The sequence below is a fragment of the Aethalodelphis obliquidens genome, unplaced genomic scaffold (genome assembly GCF_003676395.1).
Source record: "Aethalodelphis obliquidens isolate GAN/ISIS:26980383/991018 unplaced genomic scaffold, ASM367639v1 scaffold65, whole genome shotgun sequence".
Classification (NCBI taxonomy): Eukaryota; Metazoa; Chordata; class Mammalia; order Artiodactyla; family Delphinidae; genus Aethalodelphis; species Aethalodelphis obliquidens.
Genome location: NW_020838009.1, coordinates 10168497 through 10194271, shown reverse-complemented (window position 1 = coordinate 10194271; position 25775 = coordinate 10168497). Strand labels below are relative to the sequence as shown.

The window sequence follows — 25775 nt, the reverse complement described above, 5'->3', positions numbered from 1 at the left end:
AGGGATCCTGGAGAGGTGGCAGGACATGCCCTTGGCCAGTGAGTGGTCACACCAGGCCTGGATCCAGGGCTTGCTGCCCTTACCGTGAGCCCTGTTCTCTCACTCTCCCAGGTGTGCTGGCTGCAGTGCAGGAAGAGGGGCCCAGCCAGCACCCTGCTCCCTGAACTTGCCTTACGCTAGTTCAGGTGCAAATCCTAGCTTCTGAAACCATGGAAACTCCTGCTTTCTGGAAAAGCACTCCCTCCACTGTCAGGACCTGCTCTGTGTCTGGCACCAAGTCCCACTCCACCTTGGGGACTGCTGTGTCCCCATTCCTTCCACCTCCAGTGGTTGCCCAGCACCCAGAGTCTCGATCCTGCCAATGAAATGAACACTGCAGGCAGACACTGCCATACAGTTGTTCTAGGAAGGACCGGCAGCCTGGGTACTTCTTCCCTCCTATGTTTCCTGGGGGTCCAAGGCCCCCACGCACCCCAGGTTCTCTAGCTGTTGTGCAGATCCACTCCTGCTCTAGTTTAGTAATGAGTCTGGAAGCTCATCTAGAAATCCTTTATTTACATTTTATCTTAGAAAAAAATATACAGATCTGGTGCTCTGTTGACTCCTCCGGTTCAGGGTCTTTATGGGAGGGTGAGAGAGGGCACAGGGCAGCCCTCCAAGGCAGTCCATCATCCATCAAGGGCCTCTGCTCTTCTGGCCCTTGAGCTGGACTTCCCTGAGATCAGCCCCAGGGCCCTGGGTGACAGGAGCCATGCCAGGCCTGGGGTGGGGTTGGCATGAGGGGCAGGGGCTGGGAGGCACTTGGACAGTCTGGCCATCAGAAACTGGATTGGCCCCCTGGGCAGAGTGGAGAGAACATGGGCCAGAGACTCTGTTCCTAAGGGGAGGACACAGGTGCCTCAGGCTTCAGGAATGGGGGCCCTACCGTGAGCCACTTGGATAGACACACGTGGGCATCTCACATGGGGGCCAGGTGACTGTAAGCACCAGGGACTATTTGGCTGTGTTCTGTGAACCACTTTAACACCACCTCCTTGTTCTCCTTCACCCACTTGATGTTGGCTTTGGTCTTCTCCAGGGCTTGCTCCAGAGCCCGGGTGCCTGAGCCGAAGCCTACATCCATGTTGTTCTTCTTGAACTGCTCCAGCTGTGAGGAAAAGGATAATTCTGAGCCCCTGGTTAGGTCTCTAACACAGCCCTGAGGAGAGGGCTGCCAGATCCTCTGTCCTCCCCCTCCATGTTAGGGCCCCTAACATGGGAATGGGGACCACAGCCTGTTCTCCAGGACAGGGAGGGCCAGTCCTTCCCTCTCCCTGGCAGGGGTCAAAAATGACAGCCCTGGGCTTCCCTAATGGTGCAGTGGTTAAGAATCCGCCTCCCAATGCAAGGGATGCGGGTTCAAGCCCTTGTCCAGGAAGATCCCACATGCCTCGGAGTAACTAAGCCCATGCACCACAACTACTGAGCCTCCACTCTAGAGCCCGCGAGCCACAACTACTGAAGCAGGCCCGCACACCGAGAGCCCGCGCTCTGCAACAAGAGAAGCCACTGCAGTGAGAAGCCCGCGCACCACAACTAAGAGTAGCCCCTGCTTGCTGCAACTAGAGAAAGTTGCATGCAGCAACAAAGACCCAACACAGCCAAAAATAAATAAATAAATAAATTTATTAAAAAAAAAAAAAAAGACTGCCCCAAGGTTCAGCCTGGCTCCTACATGTATTTAATCTTCATTGTGAGGTTCTTATTGAGTTGATCCTCAGTTTTTAAATGAATTACAATCTCAATCCAATCAAGGGAGGAGAGAGGAACAAATTAAACTGACACCACAAGGAAGCAACCAGCCAAATTCAAAATGTGGCCATTTCTATAGTACGAATGGCCCAGTTGCTTGAGCAAATAAATGTTTTTTTGGTTGGTTTTTTTTTTAAAGAGATGCTACAGATTAAAAGATGTATTAGTACTGGAGGTTGTAGCGAGGGCAATTAGGCAAGAAAATGAAATTAAAAGCATCCAGAAAGGAAGAAGTAAACTATCTCTATTTGCAGATGACACGATTTTGTATACAGAAAATCCCAAGGAATCGAAAAATAAAAAAGCACAACTATTAAAACTTATGAGTTCAACAAGGTTGCAGGATATAAGAGCAATATACAAAGATCAATTGTATTTCTATACACTAGTTGTGAAAAATCTGAAAATGAAATTAAGAAAACAGTTCCATTTACAATAGCATCAAAAAGAATAAAATACTTAGGAATAAATTTGACAAAAGAAGTGCAAGACCAGTATGCTGAAAACTATAAAATATTGTTGAGAAAAATTAAGAAGACCTAAATAAAAGGAAAAATAATGACAAATAAATCTGTGTTAATGGATTGGTAGATTTAATATTACTAACATGGAAATACTTCCCAAATTGATCTACAGATTCAATATAATCCCTATCAAAATTCCAACTGTATTTTTTTGCATAAATTGGCAAGCTGATCCTAAAATTCATAAAGAAATGCAAAGATTCAGAATAGCCAAATGATCTTGAAAAAGAACAAAGTTGGAGGGCCCACAATCCCAATTTCAAAACTCACTACAAATCTATGATAACTAAGACAATGTGTACTAGCATAAAGACAAACAGATCAATGAAATAGAATTGAGAGTCCAGAAATAGACCCTAAAATTTACAGTCAAATGATTTTCAACAAAGGTGCCAAGATCATTCAATGGGTGAAAGAATAGTTCTTTTATCAACAGAGGAATGGATAAAGAAGATGTGGTACATAACTACAATAGAATATTACTCAGCCATAAAAAAGAATGAAATAATGCCATTTGCAGCAACGTGGATGGACCTAGAGATTATCATACTAAATGAAGTAAGTCAAACAGAGAAAGAAAAATATCATAGATATCATTTATATGTAGAATCTATTTTTTTAAATGATACAAATGAACTTATTTACAAAACAGAAACAGACTTACAGATATCAAAAACAAACTTATGCTTACCAAAGGGGAAACATGGGGGCCAGGAGAGATAAATCAGGACTTTGGGATTAATATACACACACCACTATATATAAGATAGATAACCAGCAAGAACCTATTGTATAGCACAGACAGCATTACTCAATATTCTGTGATAAGAAAAGAAATCTGTATAAGAAAAGAATATATGAGAAAAGAATATGAGAAAAGAATCTGAAAAAGAATGAATATATGTATATGTATAACTGAATCACTTTGCTGTACACCTGAAACTGACACAACATTGTAAATCAACTATACTCCAATAAAATTTTTTAATAAATTAATGATATTACAAAAAAAAGGAATAGTCCTTTTAATAAATGGTACTGGGACAACTGGATAGCCACATGCAAAGGGATGAAATTGGACCTCTGCCTTACACCATGTACAAAAATTAAGTCAAAATTGATCACTCCTAAATGTAAGAGCTAAAATGATAAGAATCTTAGTAAAAAGCATAGGTGTAAATCTTTGTGACCTAGGATTAGGTAATTGTTTCTTATATATGACACATAAAGCACAAGCAACAAAAGAAAAATAGAAAGTTAGACTTCATCAAAATAAAAAACTTTTGGACTTCCCTGGTGGCTCAGTGGTAAAGAATCCGCCTGCCAATGCAGGGGAAATGTGTTCGATCCCTGGGTCGGGAAGATACCACATGCCCCGGAGCAACTAAGCCCCTGCACCACAACTACTGAGCTTGTGTTCTAGAGCCTGCGAGCCACAACTACTGAGCCCACGTGCCACAACCACTGAAGCCCTCGTGCCTAGAGCCCATGCTCCACAACAAGAGAAGCCACCGCAGCGAGAAGCCCGCGCACCACAACGAAGAGTAGCCCCAGCTCGCCGCAACTAAAGAAAGCCCACGTGCAGCAATGAAGACCCAATGCAGCCATAAATAAATAAATAAATAAATATTTTTTTAAAAATTGAAAACTTTGTGTATCAAAGACACTATCAAGAAACTGAAAAGACAATCCACAAAATGGGAGAAAATATTTGCAAATCATTTGTCTAATAAGGGCCTAGTATCCAGAATATATAAAGAACTCTTGTAACTCAACAATAAAAAGACAAATACACCAATTAAAAACTGAGTGAAGGGGGCTTCCCTGGTGGCACAGTGGTTAAGAATCCGTCTGCCAATGCAGGGGACACGGGTTCGAGCCCTGGTCCGCGAAGATCCCACATGCCGCAGAGCAACTAAGCCCACGAGCCACAACTACTGAGCCCACGTGCCTAGAGCCCATGCTCCACAACAAGAGAAGCCACCGCAATGAGAAGCCGGTGCACCGCAACAAAGAGCAGCCCCCACTCGCCGCAACTAGAGAAAGCCCGTGCACAGCAATGAAGACCCAATGCAGCCAAAAATAAATAAATAAATGTATTTTTTTAAAAAAAAATGAGTGAAGGATTTGAATAGACATTTCTCCAAAGAAGATATACAAACGGCCAAGAAGCACATGAAATGATGCTCAACATCATTAGTCATCCGAGAAACGCCACTCATAACCACAGTGAGATACCACTTTGCACCCAGTAGGATGGCTATAATTTTTTAAAAAAGGAAAATAACAATTCTCCCCCAAACATAAAGAAATTGGAACCTTCATACATTGCTGGTGGGAATGGAAGTTGGTGCAGTTGCTTTGGAAAACATTTTGGCAGTTTCTCAAAAAGTTAAACACAGTTACCAAATGACCCAGCAATTCTACTCCTAGGTGTACACCCATGAGAACTCAAAACATGAACATAGGGGACTTCCCTGGTGATCCAGTGGTTAAGACTCTGTGCTCCCAACGCAGGGGGCACAGGTTCAATTGCTGGTCAGGGAACTAAGATCCCACAAGCGGCTGTGGCACGGCCAAAAAAAAAAAAAAAAAAGACAGAATTTGAAAATGGCCTGGGTATAAGATGATAGTAAGGCATTGTTAATTTTCTTGTATTTGCTAATGATAGATTATGTTTTTAAATTCCTTTATTTTAGATCTGACTAAAGTGTTTATAGGTGAAATTATATAATATCAGTGATTAGCTTGAAAACTGTCCACTCCCAAAAAATGTCAGCAAATGTTAACAATTGTTCAATCTGAGTAACGGGTACGTGGAGGTTCATTATATTATTCTCTTTACCTTTTGCCTATACAAAAATTCCAAGATGAATATCTGTGATTGAACTGTGACATTTAGAAAGTCTGGATACCCAGTTTCCCCTGTACATGAGGAAGGCCTGACCACATGGAGCCCCGCTGCCTTGTGAACACATGCGGTGGGAGCTGAGTGGCGGCTGTCCGTTGAGACTGGGGATGGGCCTCTGGGTGCTTCCCCAAGGTCCGGGGCTTCTTACCTCCTGCAGCTCGAACTCAGTGGAGAATCTTCGGGTCACAGCCTGGATGAGGTTGGAGAAGGAGAAGGAACCACCGCCGTAACTGCAGGGTAGGGAGAGAGAGGAACCGTGAGGGGGGCCAGGAACCAACGTTCAGTGACTGGCAGGCGACACAGGACCCTGTGACTGTCCCTATCTCGTAGATGTGATGAAATGACATGTCCAAGGAGACACCACTAGGGACTTGAACACAGGTTTGATTGCAGTGTCCTTGCTCCCATCTCTTCAGAGAACACTCCCACCAGCCAGACTTTCTTTCCCCCAAGTGGGAAAAGGGACGGCTGTGCCCCGCTGCCACATCTTTCAATTCCTGTCCCTTCCCGACCTCAGGCTGGGTTCTTTTTGGACCACTCCGATGCAGTGTCTACCATCCACTCCCAACCCTACAGGGTCTGGTGCACACAGGCCACCCCCAGGGGACGCAGCCTTGGTGTGCGCTTCCCCTAACATGCTCTCAGCAGACTCACTCCTGAAAGATTTTCTTCCAGTTGCTCTGGACAAAGTCCCAGGCCAGAGATTGCCCGAGGACGTTGCTGGCAATGCTGTTAATGGTGGAGGTGGCATCCTGCTTCCGGATGAGGTCTGGGTTCAGGGTGTAACTCAGGTACCTGTGAGGACAACATGCTGCGTAATAAGTAAAAGGACCCTGCCCTCCACCACACACACCTCTCCTGCAACCTCTCAACATGCCTTCAGCATGCTGCGGGTTAAAGACTCCTCGGTCCTACCGCCCTCCTGTAGATGGGACACTGAGTCCCCTAAGCAGGGTCACTGGCTATGCTAGGTATCATACTGACATAGACCAGGTGATTGATAAATATCTGACAATGAATGAACGAAGGAAGGGGTAAGCGCTGCACCAGGTAGGATGGCCACTCCTGTCTTTGAAATTGAGGGTAGCTCTTCTTTACTGAAGTACAGAAGATGGCATATGAGGCACACAGTGGGAGCCAGGAGCCCTCATCCAAGGGTTTGGGGGGTGCCCAGCTGGATGTCCAGAAGGCCTCAAGTCCAGGTGCACCACAGCCCTTGACAGAGAGGTAAAGGCTAGGAGACTGCAGCAGTTAAAAGCACAGGACGTACACCCAGATCCAGATTCAAATCTTGTTTTTCTCACTTAGTAAAGCTTCTAGACTTTGGGCAAGTTGTTTTGCTTCTTTGAGCCTCAGTGTCCTCATCTGTAAAACTGGGAAACACACTGCTCCACTGCACAGGTTTGCGAGGATCCCACGGAGGAGAGTGTGGACGCCTGGCTGGTTCTTTCTCCCCCACATTGGGAGCCTGGTCCCCGGCGGGGAGGGGACTCACCCAGCCCCACCCAGCTCTGGTCCTCACCTGTTCAGGAGCCAGACCTGGTTGGTGCAGGCCAGCGCTGAGCGGAGCTTGTCAGCTTCATTAACCAGTCGGGCTTGTCGTAACTGCCTCCAGGCGAAGTCCCACTCTTTCTCGTCGCCCTGGGCGATGGCGTTGCAGTAGATGGTGGACCGCAGGTTGGGGTGGATCCTGGTGTGGGGTCAGGGTGTCAGGGGTAGAGTAGCAGCAGGGAGGGCAGGACGAGGGTCTGATGAGGGCAGGGCTGTGAGCTTGAGGGACAGATAAAGATCAGGAGACAAGCAGGGGACACACTCACGGGTTATTTTGGGGGTCCTCCATCCACCGGTTGTAAAGGTTCTTGGCCAGCTCCTCACACTTAGGCAGCCCATTGGAGCAGGCAGTGCTGATGGCATTAATCTCATTGTACCTGCCCCAGGGGTGACACTCTGTCAGCATGCCTGGCTCTGACTCTGGCAAAGACTCCCCTGCTGACACACAACTCCAGGAAGGGCAGCAGGGCTGGGGCTCTAAGGTTGCAGCCCTCCCGCCCTTTGGGTCCCCCTCTTTGCTTCTTGCCTTGGGCAGCCCAGGGAGGGTGGGCACAGACTCCAGCCCCACCTTCAACACCTAGAATCTGAATAACAATGCCGGTGAGGGGACCTTGAAATTTCAGTTTGGTCCTTTGTACAAAGAGGCCACATAGAGCCTCAGGGCAGGGCTCCCTATTCTTAGTGGGTGGGTGGGGTCTCTCCCTGACTGGTGGCCCTGGTCCAGCCAGGAGTTGGGAACTTCAGAGGAGGATGCTGCTGGGACTTGTTCTGGACTTCCCAGGTCAGGGTGCCTGGGCCACCTGTGATCTCCAGACCCAAGAGAGGTCATACTCACTGGTCCATCAGGCTTTCTGGGCGCTTAGTCCAGTTTTGGGTGAGATTTTCAAAATATAGGAAGAGAGGTTCAACCTGATTCCTGAGGTAATTCTGGGAAAAAGAAAACATGAACAGCCTCAAAGAAGAGACTCATGCCTGACCCACCTGGAGCCCCACGGAGCCTCTGATGTGGGTGGGCAAGTGTAGCAAGGGCTAATCGCTACAGAAGCGAGAGGCCAGAGGCTAAGGGCCTCGCCCAAGGCCAGATAGTGGTCAAAGGAGCCGGCGCTAGTTCAGGTCTCAGATGACTGATCTGAGATTCTTTCTCCTCAACCAGTTCTGACACTGATGTCTAAGTATCACCATTTCCTAATATAGTTTTAGGGCCTACCATCCCCCCCCCCCACCTGATCATAAGTATTCTGCCTCTATTGTGGGGAATTTAGAAAACACTGTAAAGCATAGGCAGAAAATACTAACCACCCCAGAACTTACCAAATTCATGACTCTCAAATTGGTGAGTTTGCCCCTTCCTTTCTCTTTTCTACCCAGCATATCTACAATTCTGCATGCTGTTCTTTTAGCTGGCATTGTCGTGTAAGGCCCAACCCATGTTATTAAACTCCTTTGCAGACGCTGGTTCAGTAGAGTAGATTATCATGTGTGTCAACCAGAATCCGCATCCAAACGTTAAAGGAATAAACCCCCAAGAGCAAAGAGAATTGGAAAGGAAACAACAGTGGATGAGACGGCCACACAGTGTAGGAGCTGGGAGGTGGAGAGAGGGAGGTGGAACAGGCTTGGCCAAGGCGGGGGTCTGCAGCAGAGCACCTGCCATGGGGGAGATGGAGACAGAAGCAAGGAGACTTGCTGTGGCGAGGCTCAGAATTAGAGGGATGTGTGTGCAGGGGACAGGAGTGAGGCCGGGCTGTGAACAGGGTAATGGAGTCCAAGTCTGTAGAGGGACTAATTAAACCCTCAAGCGCCCACTTCCCTCCCTGCCTCAAGCAACACCCCTCCCCCCACCATGAGAAAGGCTGAATCAGAGGGGCTCAGCACTAGGGTCCCCAGACACAGTGGGAGGGTTGCTGAATTGCAGAGAGGGCCAGAGGTGAAAGTTTACAGCCTAAATGGAGGTACCCCCCAGTTTCCTTCCCCACCCTGATCCCAGAAAGTGAGCCTCAACTGCACAAGACAGAGGATCACTCTGGAGACTGAATGGTCTCAAGGGAACACAGTCACAGATATTAATTTTTGAGGGTCCCCACGAGGAGTTACTTAGTCACCCCATAACAAGACTGCAGGTGACAAACTCCACCTCCTCGTGGAGCTTTCAACCACTGCCTCACTCTCAAATTCAAAGGGGCAGCTCAGCTTCCAACTTGAAAGAGGAGATCAAAACAGACAGAAGACTTGGAGGAAACAAGTCAGTGAAAGAAAAAGAAAACTTCATAAAAGCCTATGATAAATATCCTCCAAGAGTTCAGGGAAGATATTGCATAGGACGCTGGAGCCAGGAATAGCACTTGGAAACTTAAATATATGATAGAAAAAATGAGGAGAGGCGGTGTGCTAAACTGAGGGCATATCCCGGAGGTCAGAACAAGAAGTCAACAAGCCGGAAAATAGGAGAGAAGAAAACTAGAGGACGAATGTAAGGGCAGTGAATTGGATTAACAAGTATCCCAGAAAGAGAGAACCGGGGGAAAAAAGGAGAGGAAGAAAGTTTAAAGGAGCAATGCAAAGTTGTCCAGGTTGAAAATGTAGAAGGATAAGAAAGGCCTGCATGAAGGACCACCAGCATGGAGAGAAGAGCCCACAGCTTCCAGAAGGGGAAACTGGCCACATTCAAAGAACTGGAAATAAGAAAGGCCCTGGGCTTCTCAACAGAAACATGAGAGGTTTGATGTCAATGGAGCAAGACCTGAAATTTCCTGAGGAATAATTTCCAAAATAGAAACTACTTTTTAAAAATTTTTTTGGCCATGCTGCGAGGCATGTGGGATCTTAGTTCCCTGATCAGGGATTGAACCCATTCCCCCTACAGTGGAAGCGCAGAGTCCTAACCACTGGACCGCCAGGGAAGTCCCTCAACCTAGAAACTTCTAAACCCAAGAAAACTCTCAATGCAGTGTGAAGGTGGAATAAAGACATTTCAGACAATCTACCTGAAAAAATCCACCTCTTATGAACCCTTTCTCCAAAACTGGAAGATGTGCTCCCCTAATAGAGAGAAAACTCAAGGAAGAATCCATGGGTTCAGGAAACAAGAGATGCAACAATGGAGAGCCTCCCAGCATGGGAGCTGAGTAGCAGTTCTAGAAGGGAGCAGGCCGACAGAGGGTACCAGGAGGGATGCCTCCAGGAAAAAGCAAAACTAATGTACTATCTGATGCATTTATATAATATGTATAAAAAAGGAGACACACACATGGTACTTTATGTGGCTCGGCGGAGAATGATATTTAAATAATCACATACAGTAAGTGCTGAATGCTGAGTTGACCAAATACTGTGATTTTACTACATTAGGAGGATGGGGTGAATCCAAGGTGTAGGTAGGTTAATGAGTTTAAAGTGAGTTAAAACCTCATTTACCATAACAGTTAGTTAATCATGTGAAAAACATTTTTAATGACTACATAATATCCCATCAAATGGATATTCTAGTTTACGTAACCAACTCCAACTGTTGGACATTTGAGTATTTTTGGTTTTCTTGTCTTTTATAAACCACACTTCAGTGAACATCCTTATGGGTTCAGCTATGGATCCAGAGCAAGCAGCTTCCCTCTGATCCTCCCTGCCCGTGCCCCCAAGCTTCAAAACTGTTAACATCGGCATCCCCCTCCAGGCCCTTAGGGCAGGCTAGGCAGGCACAGGCCCGCTTCTTTCACAGAGGGGTTCTCTGGGGCTGAGGAGGATTGCCTGAGTCCACACAGCTGATAAAAGGCCTCCTCCCTCACTCCCACCCCCTTCCTGTTCTGTGGCTTTTTCTGTTGCCTTCTGAAAGAAGGATTTGCTAATTTCCAAATCTAGCAAACCTTGCTAGAAGTCTGTGTCCTTTCTTTGCCGTGCCCAACCTGCTCACCTTTTCAATCCCTGGTCCCTTCACCCTACATCCCTCCTACTCTCTCACCACTGCCAAGGACTTGGCGTGTTTCACCATTCCAGGCAATATTTCTATTCACTTCCTTATGGTGTAATTTCAGGCACTGGGGAATTGGTCCTTGAACCCTGCCATGACCCTCTGTACCTTCATGGGGCCGTAGACCTCGGATCGGTCGAACATGAGCTTGAAGTACCTCAGGCTGCTCAGGGCGGCCTGCCAGGGCATGTACTCTATCTCGTTTTTCAGGAAGAGGGTGTTGTTCAGCGCCAGGGTGACAGGGACTATACGGGCACTGGGAACAGACAGAGGGGCTCAAGTAAGCACCCCCACCCAGTCCAGCCTCACTGTGGGAACCCCAACCTCCTCCTAGAGCCTGAGGTCCCAGAGGCCCAACTGAGCCAACTCCAGCATTCACCAGGGGTGGGGCTGGGGGTAGGGGCGAGGGATGTGGATGCTGGGTGGTGCCACAGACGAGGCCAGCCCAGGCCTGGCCCTCACCCACTGCCAGTCACATTTCCTTGCTCATTATCCCCATTTTACAGGTGAGGAAACTGAGGCTCAGAGAGGTAAAGTGCCTTGCCTAAGGCCACACAGCCCACAGGAGACAGATCAGAAATTCAAAAAGACAAGAAACCTGTGCTATTTACTCTGCCCACCTCTTCTCTGATTGCTTGGCTCTCTGGTCTTTCCTCCCTCCACCTCCTCAGGCCATCTGTGCATATTTGGTTCATAAGTGTCCATGTCTATGGGTGATATCACTTATGTCTAAGAACTTGGCACCTGCTGGTGCTCATGAACACAGCAGCTGCTCAATAAATATCTGTTTATCCATGCTGCATCTCTTCTATCCTGTCCTTCCCGTATCTTTCTCAGCACTGAGCATGGTGGCCTGGGCCATAGGTAGCCCTCCGGAAAACCTTGGTGCCGTGGAGTGCACTGGGGTTTTGGAGTTGGACAGGACTGCGTCTGGCTGTCATGGGCTAATGTGTGACCTCAGGCAGGGTACTCAAGCTCTGAATCTCAGAGTCCTTCTCTGGGAAGTACGGGCTGTGACGCCGACAATCTCCGGGGACATGGGGCCAAGGGAGGGGTGTGCACAAGCACAGGGAGCCCACGGTGCTGAGCCTGGCACACGGTGAGGACGGCGGCAGGCAGCACTGGCTCTCACTATGGAACCGCACTCACCAAGTCTCCAGGCTTCTGTGGCTGAGCACTCACCTGGCCAGGTTGAAGCTGTCGTAGATGACCTGTGCCCGATTGATGACAGGGATGATCTAGAAGGAGCAACAGAGCGTGTGACCTCGGGCTGGCGGTGCGGGCAGGCCCTGCAGTCTGGGGCCCCGTCGTGGGGCTGGGCCTCGGGCAGGGGATGGGTGGGGCGGCAGGTACCCACCGCTGGTCTTATCTGCAGCTGATTCTGAATCTTCCTCCAGTTGTTCTCATCGTAGTTCACCTGGTAATAGCCCGTCACGTTGACGTTAAGCAGGACCCACTCTTCTGCTCCGGTTTTGAACAGATCGTTCTGGGCTGTGGGGAGAGACCAGAGCTGGGCAGGGCTGCTCAGAAGGCCACAGGCTGACCTGACCCAGGCCTCGGCAGAGCAGCCTCCGCTGCAGCCTGGCAGCAGCCGGCCCTCACGCCGCTGGGCCAACGCCAAGGAGAGGGGCGGAGAAGAGGGGTAGGACTGGCTGCCGGGGCCCGACTCTGGCCGTGGACCTTGGACAGACCAGTTGCCATCTCTGAACCTCAGTGGCCGCCCTGCCTCCCACAGGCTCTGTGTGGCCGCGTCAGTGGCATCCACCGGGACAACTCCATCAGCACACCCCTGGCCACTCAGACTCAACTCCCCAGGTGGCCTCTCCCCCTCCACCCCCTCCTCCTCCCACCTCTCCACTTGTAACAGTGCCATCACACCCAGGCAGCGCCTCCCATCCAGTTAGCCCCCAGCACCGCTCATCTCTTCCTGGGGGCTCTGTGCCCCCTCCTCACGGCTCTCCCTCCACCCTTTCTCCTGGCAGCCAGAGGGGATCCTTCCATAACTGCAGGTCAGACCCAATGGCTTTCCCACTTCCCACCTGTCCCAGCTCCTCCTGGCCCGAGGACATAGCCATTGTCTCCTGCAGCCTGCAGGGACCCGCTTCAGCTTCACCGAGGGCGCACCTCTGCCCCAGCCACACTCAGTCCCCGAGCTCTGTCCTACCTCAAGCCTTGCGCTTGCTCTTGACTCTGCCTGGACTGCTTCTCTCTGCTGCCATTAGCCTGGCGAACTCCTGCTCTTACTCTGACTCAGCTCACCTCCTCCAGTGTTTCCTGACCTCTCCATGAAGTTGAAGCTCCCTATTCCCCGCTCCCTACCCACCTGCCCCAGTACCCCAGAGGCCACATGTGCCTCCGTTAAAGCACTCAGCACAGCTCTGGAACGTTTGAACTGCTTGTCTTCCTTCCCTTCACCTGCAGCCTTGGCTTAGGCAGAGGATGACTTGCCTTGACCTTGGTTTCCTCAGTGCCTGGCAGAGTAGGACTGCTCATACTATGTGCCAGGCACTGTTTTAAACATTTCATGGGAATCCTCTTCTTTAACCTTCACACAACTCAATGGGGTAGATACTGTTCCTAGCCCCATTGTATAGATGGGGAAATGGAGACCAGAGAGAGATGGTAACTTGGCCAGGGTCACACAGCGTAGAAATTAGAACCAAAGAAGCTGGCTCCATTTGTTGAATGAAACGATGAAGGAAGCCCTGGCTGAGGCCTGCCATAACCCCAGAACATGGGCCAGGAGCTGGGAGTATGGGATGGGGCTGCTGTCCACTAGGGCAGGGCTGGATTACCTGCTGCATTGCCCTGCAGCCAGTAGTGGCCCTGCTGGTTGCCATTTTTGATAGATGAGATGGGAACAATCCACAGGTATCTGGAACAAGAGATCCAGAGGCCAGGTGTGAGAAACGGCAGCTCTTGGGCACTGCCAGCAAAGAACAGCCTTGCCCGGACTTCCAGTTTCTGCCCAACTCTGGCACTAAAACGCCCCCATCCTCCTGGCCCAGGAAGGAGACTGTCTACAGCCACTGTGGCAGGGCCACAGCGGGCCAGGCCCTGCTATGGTCAGAGGGTCCCAGAGCAACTGCCCCTCAGAACCTTCACTAGGACGCCTGTCTCAGTGACCTCATCTGCTTACTTGAACACTGAGGGGCGGGTGACGCTGGACTCGGGGTCAAGGAGGAAGTGCTTCTGGGAGATGCTCCCTGTCTTGGTGTCCACAGTGATGACAGGGAAGCCCATCTGCTGGGTCCAGCGGTCCATGATGGCACGCACGGTGTCTGGCAGCTTGATGGCCGACTGATTGTTTACAGCCTTGGGCAGAGGGATATGGTGCAGCCATCAGCAACTGCCATTCTCCCACCCACCCACTCTCCCCTTGCACCCTTGGCCTCCCCTTAGTGGTACCACTTTGCTGGGAGGCAGGAGCTGGGGTCCCAGCCCGGCTCTCTGTCTCCTCGGCTGCCCAGTGCTGGACGAGCCAAGAGCTTCCCAGCCTCTGGTTCATTCCACTTTGATTAAGCAAATCTATGTGGCCTCCCATTCTGTGATCCACCCTCAGGTGGGTGTGTGTCAGGGAGGGGCACCCAGGATGCCCATGGCTCAGCCTGAACAAACCCGGGAGGACAGGCAGGGAGAGGAGACAGAGAGGAAGGAAAACCAGTGTCCGCATGTCACAGGCAGCGTGAAGGAGAGGCTCGTGGCGATGTGAAGGAAACGCACCTGGATGAGGGTCTGGGGATGGGCTTAGGGTGGTTGTTATTGTCTTAAATCTTTTTTCATCTTTTTCCATGTGTGTGCATTGCTTTCATAATAATAACAAAAAACCAACCACACCTGTTAATAACTGAGAAAATAAAAAACTAAGAACAGCGTAAATAGAGGGCAGAAGACCCTGTCGGAAGGTGCAAGCTGAGGGAGAGGGCATCTCTAGGGGGGCTGCAGAGAGAAGGAGCTCAGGGAAAGAGGGAGGGGCAGATGGAGCTGGAGGGGTGCTGGTGTGGAGGAGGGCTTGGCTTCGGAAGAAAGGAAGGCGCTGGAAACTGAGGCTGGGCAAGGAAGACAGTGGAAGCGGAGGGGAGGGACTGACGCTGTGGGAGGTGTGGGAGGTGGACCGGCCTCGTGGCAGACGGATGTCGGGCTGGAGACTGGCCAGGAGGGCCCTGGAGCCCAGCTGTGACTCTGTGACAAGGCCCTGGGCCTCCCCTCCCTGGTCAGGCTGGTCATGGAGCACAGGCATATGGGGGGATCGGTAGGGCTGACCAGGGCCACAGAGAAGGGGTGGGGGCCGCCGTGAAGGAGAAGACATGATGGGGGATGATGGGGAGAGTCTCAAGAGAGGTGGGGAGGAGGGGCAGGCGGGAGGGTGGGAGTGGTCAGAGGGTTTGCCCAAAGACAGGGGCCACTCAGGGTCTGAATGGACAGGAATGCAAGGTGAGGCTGGATAGGAGGGTCAGAGAGCGCGCTGAGGGTTCTGGTGTGTGCAAAGTCATGTCTGGGAGGGGCCAGCCAGGGCGCAGGGCGGCCAGGAATGCTGAGTAGGTGAATGACTGGCTCCAAAGTTCCAGGGAGAGGAAGGCTTGGGCTTGGGAACCACAAGAGCCCGTTTCCTCGCTACTCAGATGACGGCACTCCTCAGCTGCCCTCACAGAGCTCACTGTAGCGTGAAGGGGGCTGCCTGCCAGGGCTCATGACCCAGGCTCTCGTAACACCTCCTTCAAGGAGACAATATTGTGCCCATTTTACAGATGAGCAACCAAGCCTCCAGATGGCCTGCCTGGGAGGGTAAGCAGTGGAGCTGGGCACATTCTCTTACACGTGTGCTGCCCCCAAGGACTTTCAGCATCTCAGGACCCCCACAGAATGGCTTCAGGGGGGCTGGTTGTTACTGACCATCTGCAGGTGTTCCCACAGGTCCAGGTAGGTGGTGTTCTGATAGGCAAAGGCATGCAAGTAGGACTGTGGAAAGACAGGGCACGGTGAGGGTAAAGCTGCTGCCCCAGGCTCTACCACTCAGCCTCTGTGGTAGGCCGGGGCTTGGAGGAAACACCTCCCACCCTATGGCTGGCCAAGGGTACTCACCGCCAGGCCCTTCCTGAACAGGTCCTCAGTCAGGAACTCAGAAAGCATCCTGATGACCGAGGCTCCCTGGTGGAGGACAGGGGGCTCAGAAGGCTGCGCCGAGCCAGCAGGAGACCCTGTGTCCCCATTGGGCTGGGACAGGTGCTCCCGGAGCCCCCAGCTTCGGTGGGCCCCTGTGGGCCGAGATCCCACCTCCCTTCCCATGACCCCTACTATCTCAGGACCAGCACGGGGGCTGGGCAGCACCTTGCTGTAGGAGATGGAGTCAAACATCTCGCTGATCTGGGCAGGTGTGTTGACCTCCTCGGCAGGGGTGGTCAGGGGGTGGGAGGAGGCCAGCGCGTCCACAGCCATCACATGGTACAACTCGTTCGGCACCATGAGGTCTTTCTGCAAATCCCCAGCAGCCATCAGGAGACTGGCCTGGGAGGGGGTGACCCAGGTCTTCCCCCATCCCAGACCCCAGAGGTCCCTGGGCAGCGGGCTCACCAGGTTCCAGGTGGGCTCTGCATAGTCAGCACCCAGGTACTCCACGTAGGAGGCAAAGCCCTCGTTCAGCCAAAGATCATTCCACCAGGCCAGGGTCACCAAGTTCCCAAACCACTGTGGGGGAGGGGAGGTCAGCCCGGCAAGCCGCTCGCGCCTTGCGGTCACTAACGGTACCCAGAGCTACCCTTCACCGAGTGTTCCCAGCGTGCCAGTCTTGAGCTCGGCTTCCCCGACATCATCATGACTCTCCTCCCTGACACCCTGCCAGGTGGAACTCTTCCCTTCTCAGCTGCCAAGGACGGAGCCACAACTTGTGCCGTCTCCTCCCAGAGCCCCCCTCGTTCTTTGTCTGCACTCCCCATGATGGGGGGGCTACCTGGTGGGCCAGCTCGTGAGCAATCACAGTGACAACCCGCTCTTTATTGCTGCTGGAGGAGGCCTGTGGGTCAAACAGCAGCGAGTTCTCCCGGTAGGTCACCAGCCCCCAGTTCTCCATGGCACCGGCGTTGAAGTCGGGCAAGGCAACCTGGTCTGGGGAGTCCAGGCTGTTGGTGGGATGGCCTCGGGCTATGGGGGGAGACCCATCCACTTCCCCCCAATGCGAGGTACCTCACTCACCAGATTTTGGGAGTGGGTAGGGTGTATCAAAATGTTTGGCAAAGAAGTTTAGGATGGGACCTGTCACGTTCAGGGCATAATTGCCATGGTTCTCTGCAATTGCATTAGGCCGAGCCCAGATCCCGACCTGTAAAGAAGACAGAGGTAGGTCAGGGGCCCTTCTTGGGTCCTGGTGCAGGTGGGCCGAGTCCCAAAGCCTGGCAGGCTGGGGGACCAACTAAGTTAAACTGGGAGGCTTGGTCAGCGGAGGAGAGGGCGGGGGTGTCTCTTCAGAGCCTTGAGTCACAGGCAGGGGCCTTCGGGGAATAACAATAGCCATAGACACCATCTGTCTGGCACCCAGGAGTCGGGAACTCCCTTCATGAGGAGGGTCCCACTTTTCAGATGCAGAGACGGAGGGTCAGAGAACCTAAGGCACTTGCCCAAGATCACTCAGAACTGGGATTCAAACACTGCCTAGCAAGTCAGGGGCTGGGACAAGGATGAGGATAAATAGGAATATCTCCCAGGCCAGGACCAATCCCGAGGAAGGATAGGTGGCCTCAGCTCCATACCTGGACGTTGTTGGGTGCCACTGTCTTCACACTCGTGAACTCGCACACGATGTAGGCCAGAAGGTATGTGGACATTACAGGCGTGGTTTCGAACTCAATGACGTTCCATTTGGGGTCTTCTGCAAACGGGACACTGGGACCTGGGCAGAGAGCACACAGGCATGTGGGGTTGTGCCCTCTCCCTGCCCTGTGCCCCAGCCCTGGGGGTCTGCTTTCCAAGGATGTGTGGCCCCAGCCAGACCTGCTCACCTTTGGGCGGCATGTTGGACAAGGCCGTGAATCCGTTGGGGTAGATGAGGGTGATGTTAAATGTGGCCTTCATGGCCGGCTCGTCAAAGCACGGGAAGGATTTCCGGGCATCTGTAGACTGCATCTGTGTCGTGGCCAGCACCCTGCCCGAAGCGGGGGTTAGAGGGTGTGCCAGCTTAATGCCTGTGCCCGTGTGGGTGTGTGGGGCTGGGGCTGCAGGATGTTGCTGGGTGTGCAGGGATGGGGTGCACAGATGCTGCCTGGCCTAATCCCTGCCCTCCCCACCTCCCCCAGGCCGCCTCTAGGCCGACAGGCCAGCTGACGTGGGAGAGCAGAGCTCCTTCTGGACTCAGGGTCAAAGTCCTGGCAGGCTCCATCCCTGTATTGGCTGGGAAACCTTGGCAAATTTCTTTCCTCAGAGCCTGTTTTCCTATCTATCCAAGGGGCACTTTCATCTCTCATCCCTACTCCCTAATAAAGTATAGAGGAGCCCTCCGGGAAAGGGTCGATTGTCTTGGTAGCTGCTCTACCGGAGCTGCAGATGGAGTGATGGGCCAGCCAAGGACTCCCGAAGGTTCAAAGGCCCCGAACCCAAGCCCTTCCTTAGCTCCCAGGGTCCAGCTCTGCCTCAGCACCTAGGATCTGCCCCCCAGCAGACCCAGCTCTGACTTACTTTTTGACATTGCCTTCCATGTACTCGCTGCGGTAGAAGCCTGCCAGGTCGTCGGCCAGCTCCCCCTGAAATGCACTCTCCATCTCGTACATTCTGCCTGACTCCAGCGAGCCCTTGAGGTGTACCACCAGATACTCCGTGGGCTCTACCAGCTCGGTCCTGGCGATGTCGGGGGCCGAGAAGCCCCCCACGCCCCGCAGGGCCACCATGTGCCCCTGGGTTGTGGTGTAGTTGAGCTTCTTGCTATGGATGATGATGACGTCAGTGGGGGCCTTGCAGATGAAGCGGACGATGCTTGTGCCCGTGAAGATATACAGGCCATTCTCATTGGGAGTGAGGTAGGGCCTCAGTGTCACCTTGTAGGAGTCAGGCAACAGTGTCGTGGGTAGGCGGTATCGGTTCCATGGCTTGCTCTGATCCAAGGTGGTGGCCGTGGTGATGGTGGTCACGGGGCTCATAGGGGCCACGGTGGTGGCGTACCCGGCATTCTGGTTCTTCTCCTGGTCATACAGCACAGACAGAGCGATGATAGTGGCTATGGCCGCCACGCCCAGGAGGATGCCCAGGATGCCCAGAGCCTTGGATATGTAGAATCCTTTGGCCATGGTGAGGGTGCAGAGGGAGCTTGGGGAGGCTCAGGACAGGTGGGGAACAGGGCAGCCTCGGGCCAGGCTTATATCCCTGAAGGGGAGGAACCCCACAGCCTGCAGACTGGGCAAAAATTAACCAGGGCTCAGACAGGCGAAGGTCACCGGACTGGGTGGGAACACACTCTGCCCAGGTTTCGGAGAGGAGATCCAGGAACAGTGTGCGGAGTGCAGCTCAGGGGTACCTGCTGGGAGCAAACTGTCCGGTTACAGGCTGCAGGCTTCCTGGAAGCCCACCGAGGGCTGAAGGGCAGGCGTCAGGCTTCGTGCCCAGCGGGGAGAGGGAGCGGCCAGGTGGCTTGGATCTGCCTGCAAGAGGAGACAATGGGCACCAGAACAGGAGGATCGAGGTTAGGTCCAGGAGGTTAGAAGGACTTCCCAGGAGCAGGGAGGTGGGAGATGAAGAGAAAGGGAGAGTTGGTTTCCGGCTCGGGTCAAGAACACATTGGTTCACCCCTGTGGTTGGATGGATGCCCAGGGCTCCTCAGTGACATGGCCCCAGGCTCCCTTGCATTCTTTCAGAGCAGGGAGTTCTTCCAGGTTCCCCTCCCTTTCCCTTCTGCCAAAAACTTTTTCCTCAATTATAAGCTCACTGAGAAGAATGAAATAAGTTGTTTTGCCTTTTTTTTTTCTTTTTTTTTTTAAGAGAGGAGGCTGGTGGAGCCGTAACCTCTTCCCAGCCGTGACCTTGGGCAGGTAATTTTACCTTTCTGAGACTCCTTTCCTCGTACATAAATAATAGTATTTACTTCTCAGATTTGTTGAACAGATTTAATGAGAAAACATATTAAATACCATATAGTAGAACCTGAAAATCCTTCCCTTCCCTTCTTTCTTACTCAGAGGTCAACCATTCTATCCTTGGTAGAAAGGAAGATATTACTTATCATGCTCAATATAATATGTTCTTACAGGAATATGATGTTCATCGTCACCCTTCCCATCTGCCAGCCCAGTTCCTCAGACCTCAATATCACCTGACCCTCACCCCAACATCCAACTCACCCTGCCCCCCAATCTCACCATGTCCTTGGTCAAAGCCACTGTCATTGTTTATGTGGGCACTGCTGGACCCTCATGACTCCTCACTTCCACTTGGGCCCCCTCAAACTAGTTTGCTACACAAATTGGATCATTTTGCACCACTGCTTAAAACCTTCCCTTTGCTCTTGGAATTCAGACCAAATCTTCTAAAGACACCCACAAGTTCAAGTGCTATCAGCTGGCCCACTTCCCAACCTCGTTCTCACCACACTCCCCTCTGTTGTGGCACTCCAGCCACTCTGGCCTTCACCCAGACCCTCCACCACAGGACCTTTGCATGTGCAGTTCCCTCTGTTTGGATCATCTTCTCCCCCTTCTTGCCCTGGTTACTTCCTATTTATTCTTCAAGTCTTTCTCAGAGAAGACACCCTGACCTCCGTGACTAGGTCAGGCCCCTTAGAACCACAAACCTCTTCTTCAAAGCCCTATAACTCAGTACAATTTTCCATTTGATCTGTGTGGTGATGATTTGAGTGTTGCCTGTCTCCCCGACCAACGGCAGGCCCCATAAGAGCAGGTCCCTGGCTGCTTCTGCCCACTGGCACTAGGCACGGTGCCTGGCACATAGTAGTTGCTCAATACATATTTGCTGAGTGAATGCACACAGGCGTGAATGGGTGCATGGATGAATGAGTGAGTCAATTCAGGCGTCACTCCTTATTGGAGTCTTTGCAGCCCATCTCCACCCCTGTCTCCACTCCCACTTAGCCCTGGGAGAACTGTCTACCCCCTTCTCTGAGCCCTCCTCCAACCATGGCAGACAGGCAAGACTCTTGCTAGGGCCAGATGCATCTCAGGGCCCACGCTTGTCTCCTCCCTCATCTGGTCTGTCAGCTCCTCATTCATTGGCCACTCCCTGCCCCGTCTTGGGCCAGCAACCTGTGAGCCCACCTGGAGGCTTGGCAAACAAATGCATGCATGGACGGTAAGTGTTCATAGGTTAATTCATTCAGGCATCCCTGTACAGGGTCTTCAGGGGAATCCTGGGTGCCCATCTTTGGGCTCCAGGGCGCTCTGAGCCGTCAGCACTTCCCTCTTTCTCTCTAGAGACCTGCCCCCCAGGGCGTTGGTCTGGACAGTGTGGACTTCCCATTGCAGTGACCTACAGCCACCCCTCCTAGGCCTGGGCTGATGGCCAAGGGGCAAGAGTGGGAAGCCAAGTACCGAGGGAGGGCTGCAACTTGGGCATGGTGACAGAGGGAGCAGCAGCCCCTGAGGGTGACTGAGAGTGAGAAGTATGTGCTTCCAGTCTCCCTTCATCAGGGCTAGAATTTGCCAAGGAAAGCCATCCCTGTTGTACCCCTGAAGGCTGGCACCCAGGGGTCATGCATCCCCTTGCAACAAGTTTCACTCTGTAGGACCTGAAGCCCTCTCCCACCTTTGCAGCAAAAAGACACATAAGCCTGATTGGCCTAATCTCTACTCCAAACAAAGAAAGAGGCCCTGCCTGGCCCATCGTGGCCTTTTCCTGTTTGCTTTGGACACAGTCCGTGGCCCAGCTGGCTGGGATCTTTACCCTTTTGGAAAGGGCCTCTGGTCTTCAAAGCTGGCACAGCAGGCAGCCCAGTGCCCTGTAATGAGAGGTCCCTGTTCTGGGTACTGTGCCAGCCCAGGCTGGGGGCACATAGAGGGGCATGCTCCACAGCCCCCACATTCTCTAATAATAAAAAGGGATCCCTCTTCCAGCCCCCTGCCAAGGCCCAGGCATGGCCATCTCTACACCCCACTGGGTAGCAGTAACCATGTTCTTCTCCCCTGTCACCCAACGTGCCCACACACCTTGGCAGAGGGATCGTCCTCTCCTGCTTGAACCTGGTCTCTGGCTCCTCACTGCTTGTGGAATGAAACCTCAGCTCTGTCTTGAGCCTGAAAACCTTCTGTGGACTTGACCCTCTGGCCTCTCCTCTTTCCAATGCCCGATGTGGCTCCAGTTGTGGGTATTTCCCCAAACTCCCTGGACTTTTTCATACCTCTGTGCCTTTACCCATCCTGTTTCCACTGCCGGGAATGCCTTGCCTCTCCCTCCTGTCAAACTCCTACTCATCTTTCAAAACCCAGCTCAAACATCACTGCCTTCTCATGAACAGGCAGCCCCTTTCCCCCGGGTGCTTCCCTGGCCTCTGGTTCACACCTCTATCACAGCACTTAAGGCCATCTATGTGTTCAAAAGCTTCTCACTAGAGAAGGCACCTCAGGGGAAGCCTCTGTGACTTTGTACACCCCTCCATGCCTAGCACAGGGCAGAAGCTCAATGCTGGCTAAATGAATGACAATGTCTACAATCCCTGCCTTGGCTTATAGGTCTAGTGTGATCTAGCCTCCAATGATTCTCTGGTCTCATCTCAAGCCTTCTCCCCCTGTTGCTCTGCCCCACTGGCCTCTTTTGGTTTCTCAAGCCCACCATCTCTTCCTTCCTCCACCCCCACTCCACCCTCATCCTCACCCTCACCCCCACCTCACCCTTACCCCAAGCTTCTCTTTGGGCCTGGACAGCTTCTATCTTTCCTTCACATACCACCCACTCATCCTGGAAGCTCACTTCAGCGATGCTATCCCGGGGCAGCTCTCCCAGCACCCCCAAGACTCAGCGCCATGAGGATGATATCCTCCATACCAGGCAAGCACCTAGTACACAGCAGGCAGGTAACACATGCTCGCGAAATGGAGCAGCCATAAGAAAGCGAGAGGCAGTGGTTAAAGACCAAACTCGGCGTTAATTCAGACCCTGGATCCTCGGCACAGATTTCCCCTCTATGCCTCACGTTCCTTCTTGGGCTCCTAGATTGTGCATACAAACCACTTTTGTGAGTTTTGCCATATCTGTGATCCTCCTGCACATTATTTAGTTAACATTTTTCTTTAAATAAATTCACTACTTACTCTCCTTCTGAGCAATAACGACCAAGAAGTCATGGTTGGATGTATTACGTTATATTTTTTCTGATACACATTTCAATTTATGACTATTGATTTTAAAACTATTCATCTAGGTAGCCACTACAATCATCTTGTTTAGCTGCACTCACTTGGGGAATCACTGCTCCACCTTGTATGATTCTGGGGTGGCATCACCTGCAGACTGTCTTTGGAGTGGAAGATTTCTGCAGGCGAGCAGAATGTGTGCATTCCTTTTACCATTCATTTCTTGATGGGGGCGAAGCTGAGTACCCAGCCCCGGTCTCAACCAAAGCAGCCTTCCCATCTATGGGTTTATTTATTTCTGCCCTGCCTATGTTTTGGTCCGGGAACAAAAGTTCTAAATTAAAAAAAAAAAAAAAATTAAGGTTGACAACAATCATGTTAGAGAATATTTGAGGCATAGCCACTCGTGTAGAAGGCATTAATTGAATGGGAAAAGTCAGCTTTATCTCAGATATGGGGGTACAAGTTGCCTTGAATTCAAACATGACAACGCCAGGAGCCTGGGAGGGGCTGTAGTGGGGAAAGCCAGGACCAGCAGTCAGGCAAACAACTGTGCAGTCCCAGCTCCCTCACAGATCGCTGGGTCTTGGCGTAAGCTGCTGCTCATGCTCGCTCAACACCTCCCCGCCCTATCCTCCTCAGCTTCAGGCTGTGCAGGCTGGGAGCTATGGAACAACCTGAAGCCCATCTGTCTGCTCTGAAGGAGCAGCGAGTTAGGAGCAGGGATGAGGCTGGGGCCCCAGTGCAGGGCACATTCTGGCCCCTCCAGCCCCTGGCCTTCTCCCAGACTTCTGAGGTCTCCACCCACAGCTGCGTGAGGCTGGGCCTGGGCCAGCCCCCAGGGTGCTTCCTCTGGGAGCCTTGGACATTGTCCATCCTGTGAGAACCGCAGAAGGCCCTAATGGGAAGTCAGCTCCTATTTTGGCCTCTGGAGCCCAATGCAAGGGCACTCAGGAGCAAAGGAGCAGAAGGGGCCCTCTTGGAGTTGGGGAAGTACACCAGCCTCGGAAGGGCCATTCTGGGCTGTGGATCCTGTCTGGAAACTCCCATCTGTGTAACTGAACAGATAATCACCATCAGGATAATCACCACCATTTGGCTGTTGAGAAAACCAAGGCACAGAGAAGTTAAGTGACTTGCCCAAGGTCACACAGCTAGTTAGTGGCAGGTTCTATTGCTTAACTATATGTGCCTCCCAAAGCATCCTCTCATACAGCTCCCCACATTTCCTACTAGGCAGTGCCCAGGAGGGTTAAAAGACCACAGGAGGAGACACACACCTTTTAGCATAACAACACATGACAACAAGTTAAGGAAGGCCAATCTGGGCAGGATGAAAGACCTGATCATCTTTTAGGGGAACTGTGTGTCCCTTCTTCTCAATTTTAGAGGCACACTAAGGGACAGGGGGCAGGAGTGGCTGCTGCAAGGAATAGCTGAGAGACTGGCAACCTGGTGGAAGTCAGCTTGGGGGCTCTACAAAGGGGCCATGAGCTCCCTGCCCCCAGACCAGGACTGGGAGCAGGGGCTGGTTCTAGGAAGTGGAACTTCTTATCAGAGGGGGAGCACTGTGCTACCAGACACAGCTCTCTGTGGAGGACCCTGGCTTGCCTTCAAGGGTGCACCCGAACCACTGTAGCGTCTCCAATGACGGACACCCAGGGTTGGGCCCAGGCTGGAGGTGACGGCTGTTGGCCTGTGTGAAGGAAGGCACCCCGGGGACTCAGTGTGAACAGCTGGCCTACTGTCCCTGCCATCCCTCCTAGACTCTCGAATAGCCCCCAGCATGGGGTCCTGGATTTTCCACCAGAGCCAGAGGCCCAGGAACTAGGCCCCATTCCAATACCCTGATTGATGCCTTCCCACGTGGGGACCCCCCACCTGTCTTCCCAGAATGCTTAGCAATAAAACTCTTGAAGCAAAGTGGCTGGAGGACTTGGCTTAAGGGTTGTGGAAATGGGAAGGAGCTTATGCCCCACTCCCTAGAAGGCTCTGGGGGAATCACAGGGCAGGTGGCCGGTCTGCCTCACACAGTTGAGCCTGTTTCTCCATCTGTGAAGTGGGAGCAGCTCTCTGGGGTAAGCTTTCTTCCACTGATAGTCTAGCTTTACTCTAGGGCTTTTTAGGGAGGTGGACTAGTGGAGGATGCCAGCCCACTGCCAGAGAGGGGCGAGGCACCCTGCCTTCCCCACCTCCGCTGCCCCCAATGTGTCCAAAAGGGATCTTTGGTGGATTGGAGGCCCATTTCCTCTTCCGTGTGACCATGCCCTCATTTCTCCCCTCCCCCACCTCACATATCTACAGCCAGCTCCTCAAACACAGACAACCAACGGAAGGGCCCATCTAGTCCAAGACTCTGCTTTTACAGGTGAATAAGGCAAGGCCCAGAGAGGTCCAGGTCAGTTAGAGACTCAGAGACTAAGCCACAATCATACCTTAGGCCTGACTGAGAACAGTACTCTGACAATTCAACCACACTGCCTGGTTGGTGCAGTCCCTGGGCTGGGTTGGAGGGAGGAGGCGGATTCAAGTTACAAAACCCAAGGCATGACCCAACTGGGGCACCCGTGCCCACTGCACTGCTGGGGGTTTGGAGGTGCAGAGTTAGGGCCCCACTGGCTCATCTGGAGGACCCCTCCGCAGAGCAAGTGCGGGCTGCAGTAGGAGCATTGCTCTTCTCGGCTGCCAGGGAGTGCTGGAGCGGGCGCTCCGTTCCTGCCTCAGGAGAACCCGCGAACTATGGGGTTGTAAGGAGC

General features: G+C 52.3%; 1 protein-coding gene across 1 annotated transcript; it reads right to left on the bottom strand.

Annotated features, from left to right (window-relative positions):
* Nucleotides 1–535: 535 nt before the first annotated feature.
* ANPEP (alanyl aminopeptidase, membrane) lies at nucleotides 536–20766 on the bottom strand. Its single transcript, XM_027089235.1, has 20 exons — nucleotides 18407–20766; nucleotides 17734–17876; nucleotides 17485–17624; nucleotides 16931–17057; nucleotides 16689–16843; nucleotides 16313–16426; nucleotides 16070–16213; nucleotides 15824–15889; nucleotides 15635–15700; nucleotides 13881–14056; nucleotides 13537–13616; nucleotides 12099–12232; nucleotides 11924–11979; nucleotides 10850–10997; nucleotides 7613–7704; nucleotides 7044–7154; nucleotides 6749–6916; nucleotides 5881–6021; nucleotides 5375–5456; nucleotides 536–1147 (listed from the first exon to the last, which is right to left on the bottom strand). The coding sequence occupies exons 1-20, from the start codon at nucleotides 19009–19011 to the stop codon at nucleotides 959–961; spliced, it is 2937 nt and encodes a 978-aa protein (XP_026945036.1). The 5' UTR covers nucleotides 19012–20766; the 3' UTR covers nucleotides 536–958.
* Between the last annotated feature and the right edge of the window lie 5009 nt (nucleotides 20767–25775).

Coding starts and splice junctions, on each gene's coding strand:
- ANPEP (XM_027089235.1), bottom strand. CDS start 19,011: ATGGCCAAAGGATTCTACATATCCAAGGCTCTGGGCATCCTGGGCATC. Junction 5,457..5,880: donor TGGAAGAAAATCTTTCAGGA/GTGAGTCTGCTG, acceptor CCTACCCTGCAG/TTACGGCGGTGGTTCCTTCT. Junction 1,148..5,374: donor CTGAGTTCGAGCTGCAGGAG/GTAAGAAGCCCC, acceptor TTTTCCTCACAG/CTGGAGCAGTTCAAGAAGAA.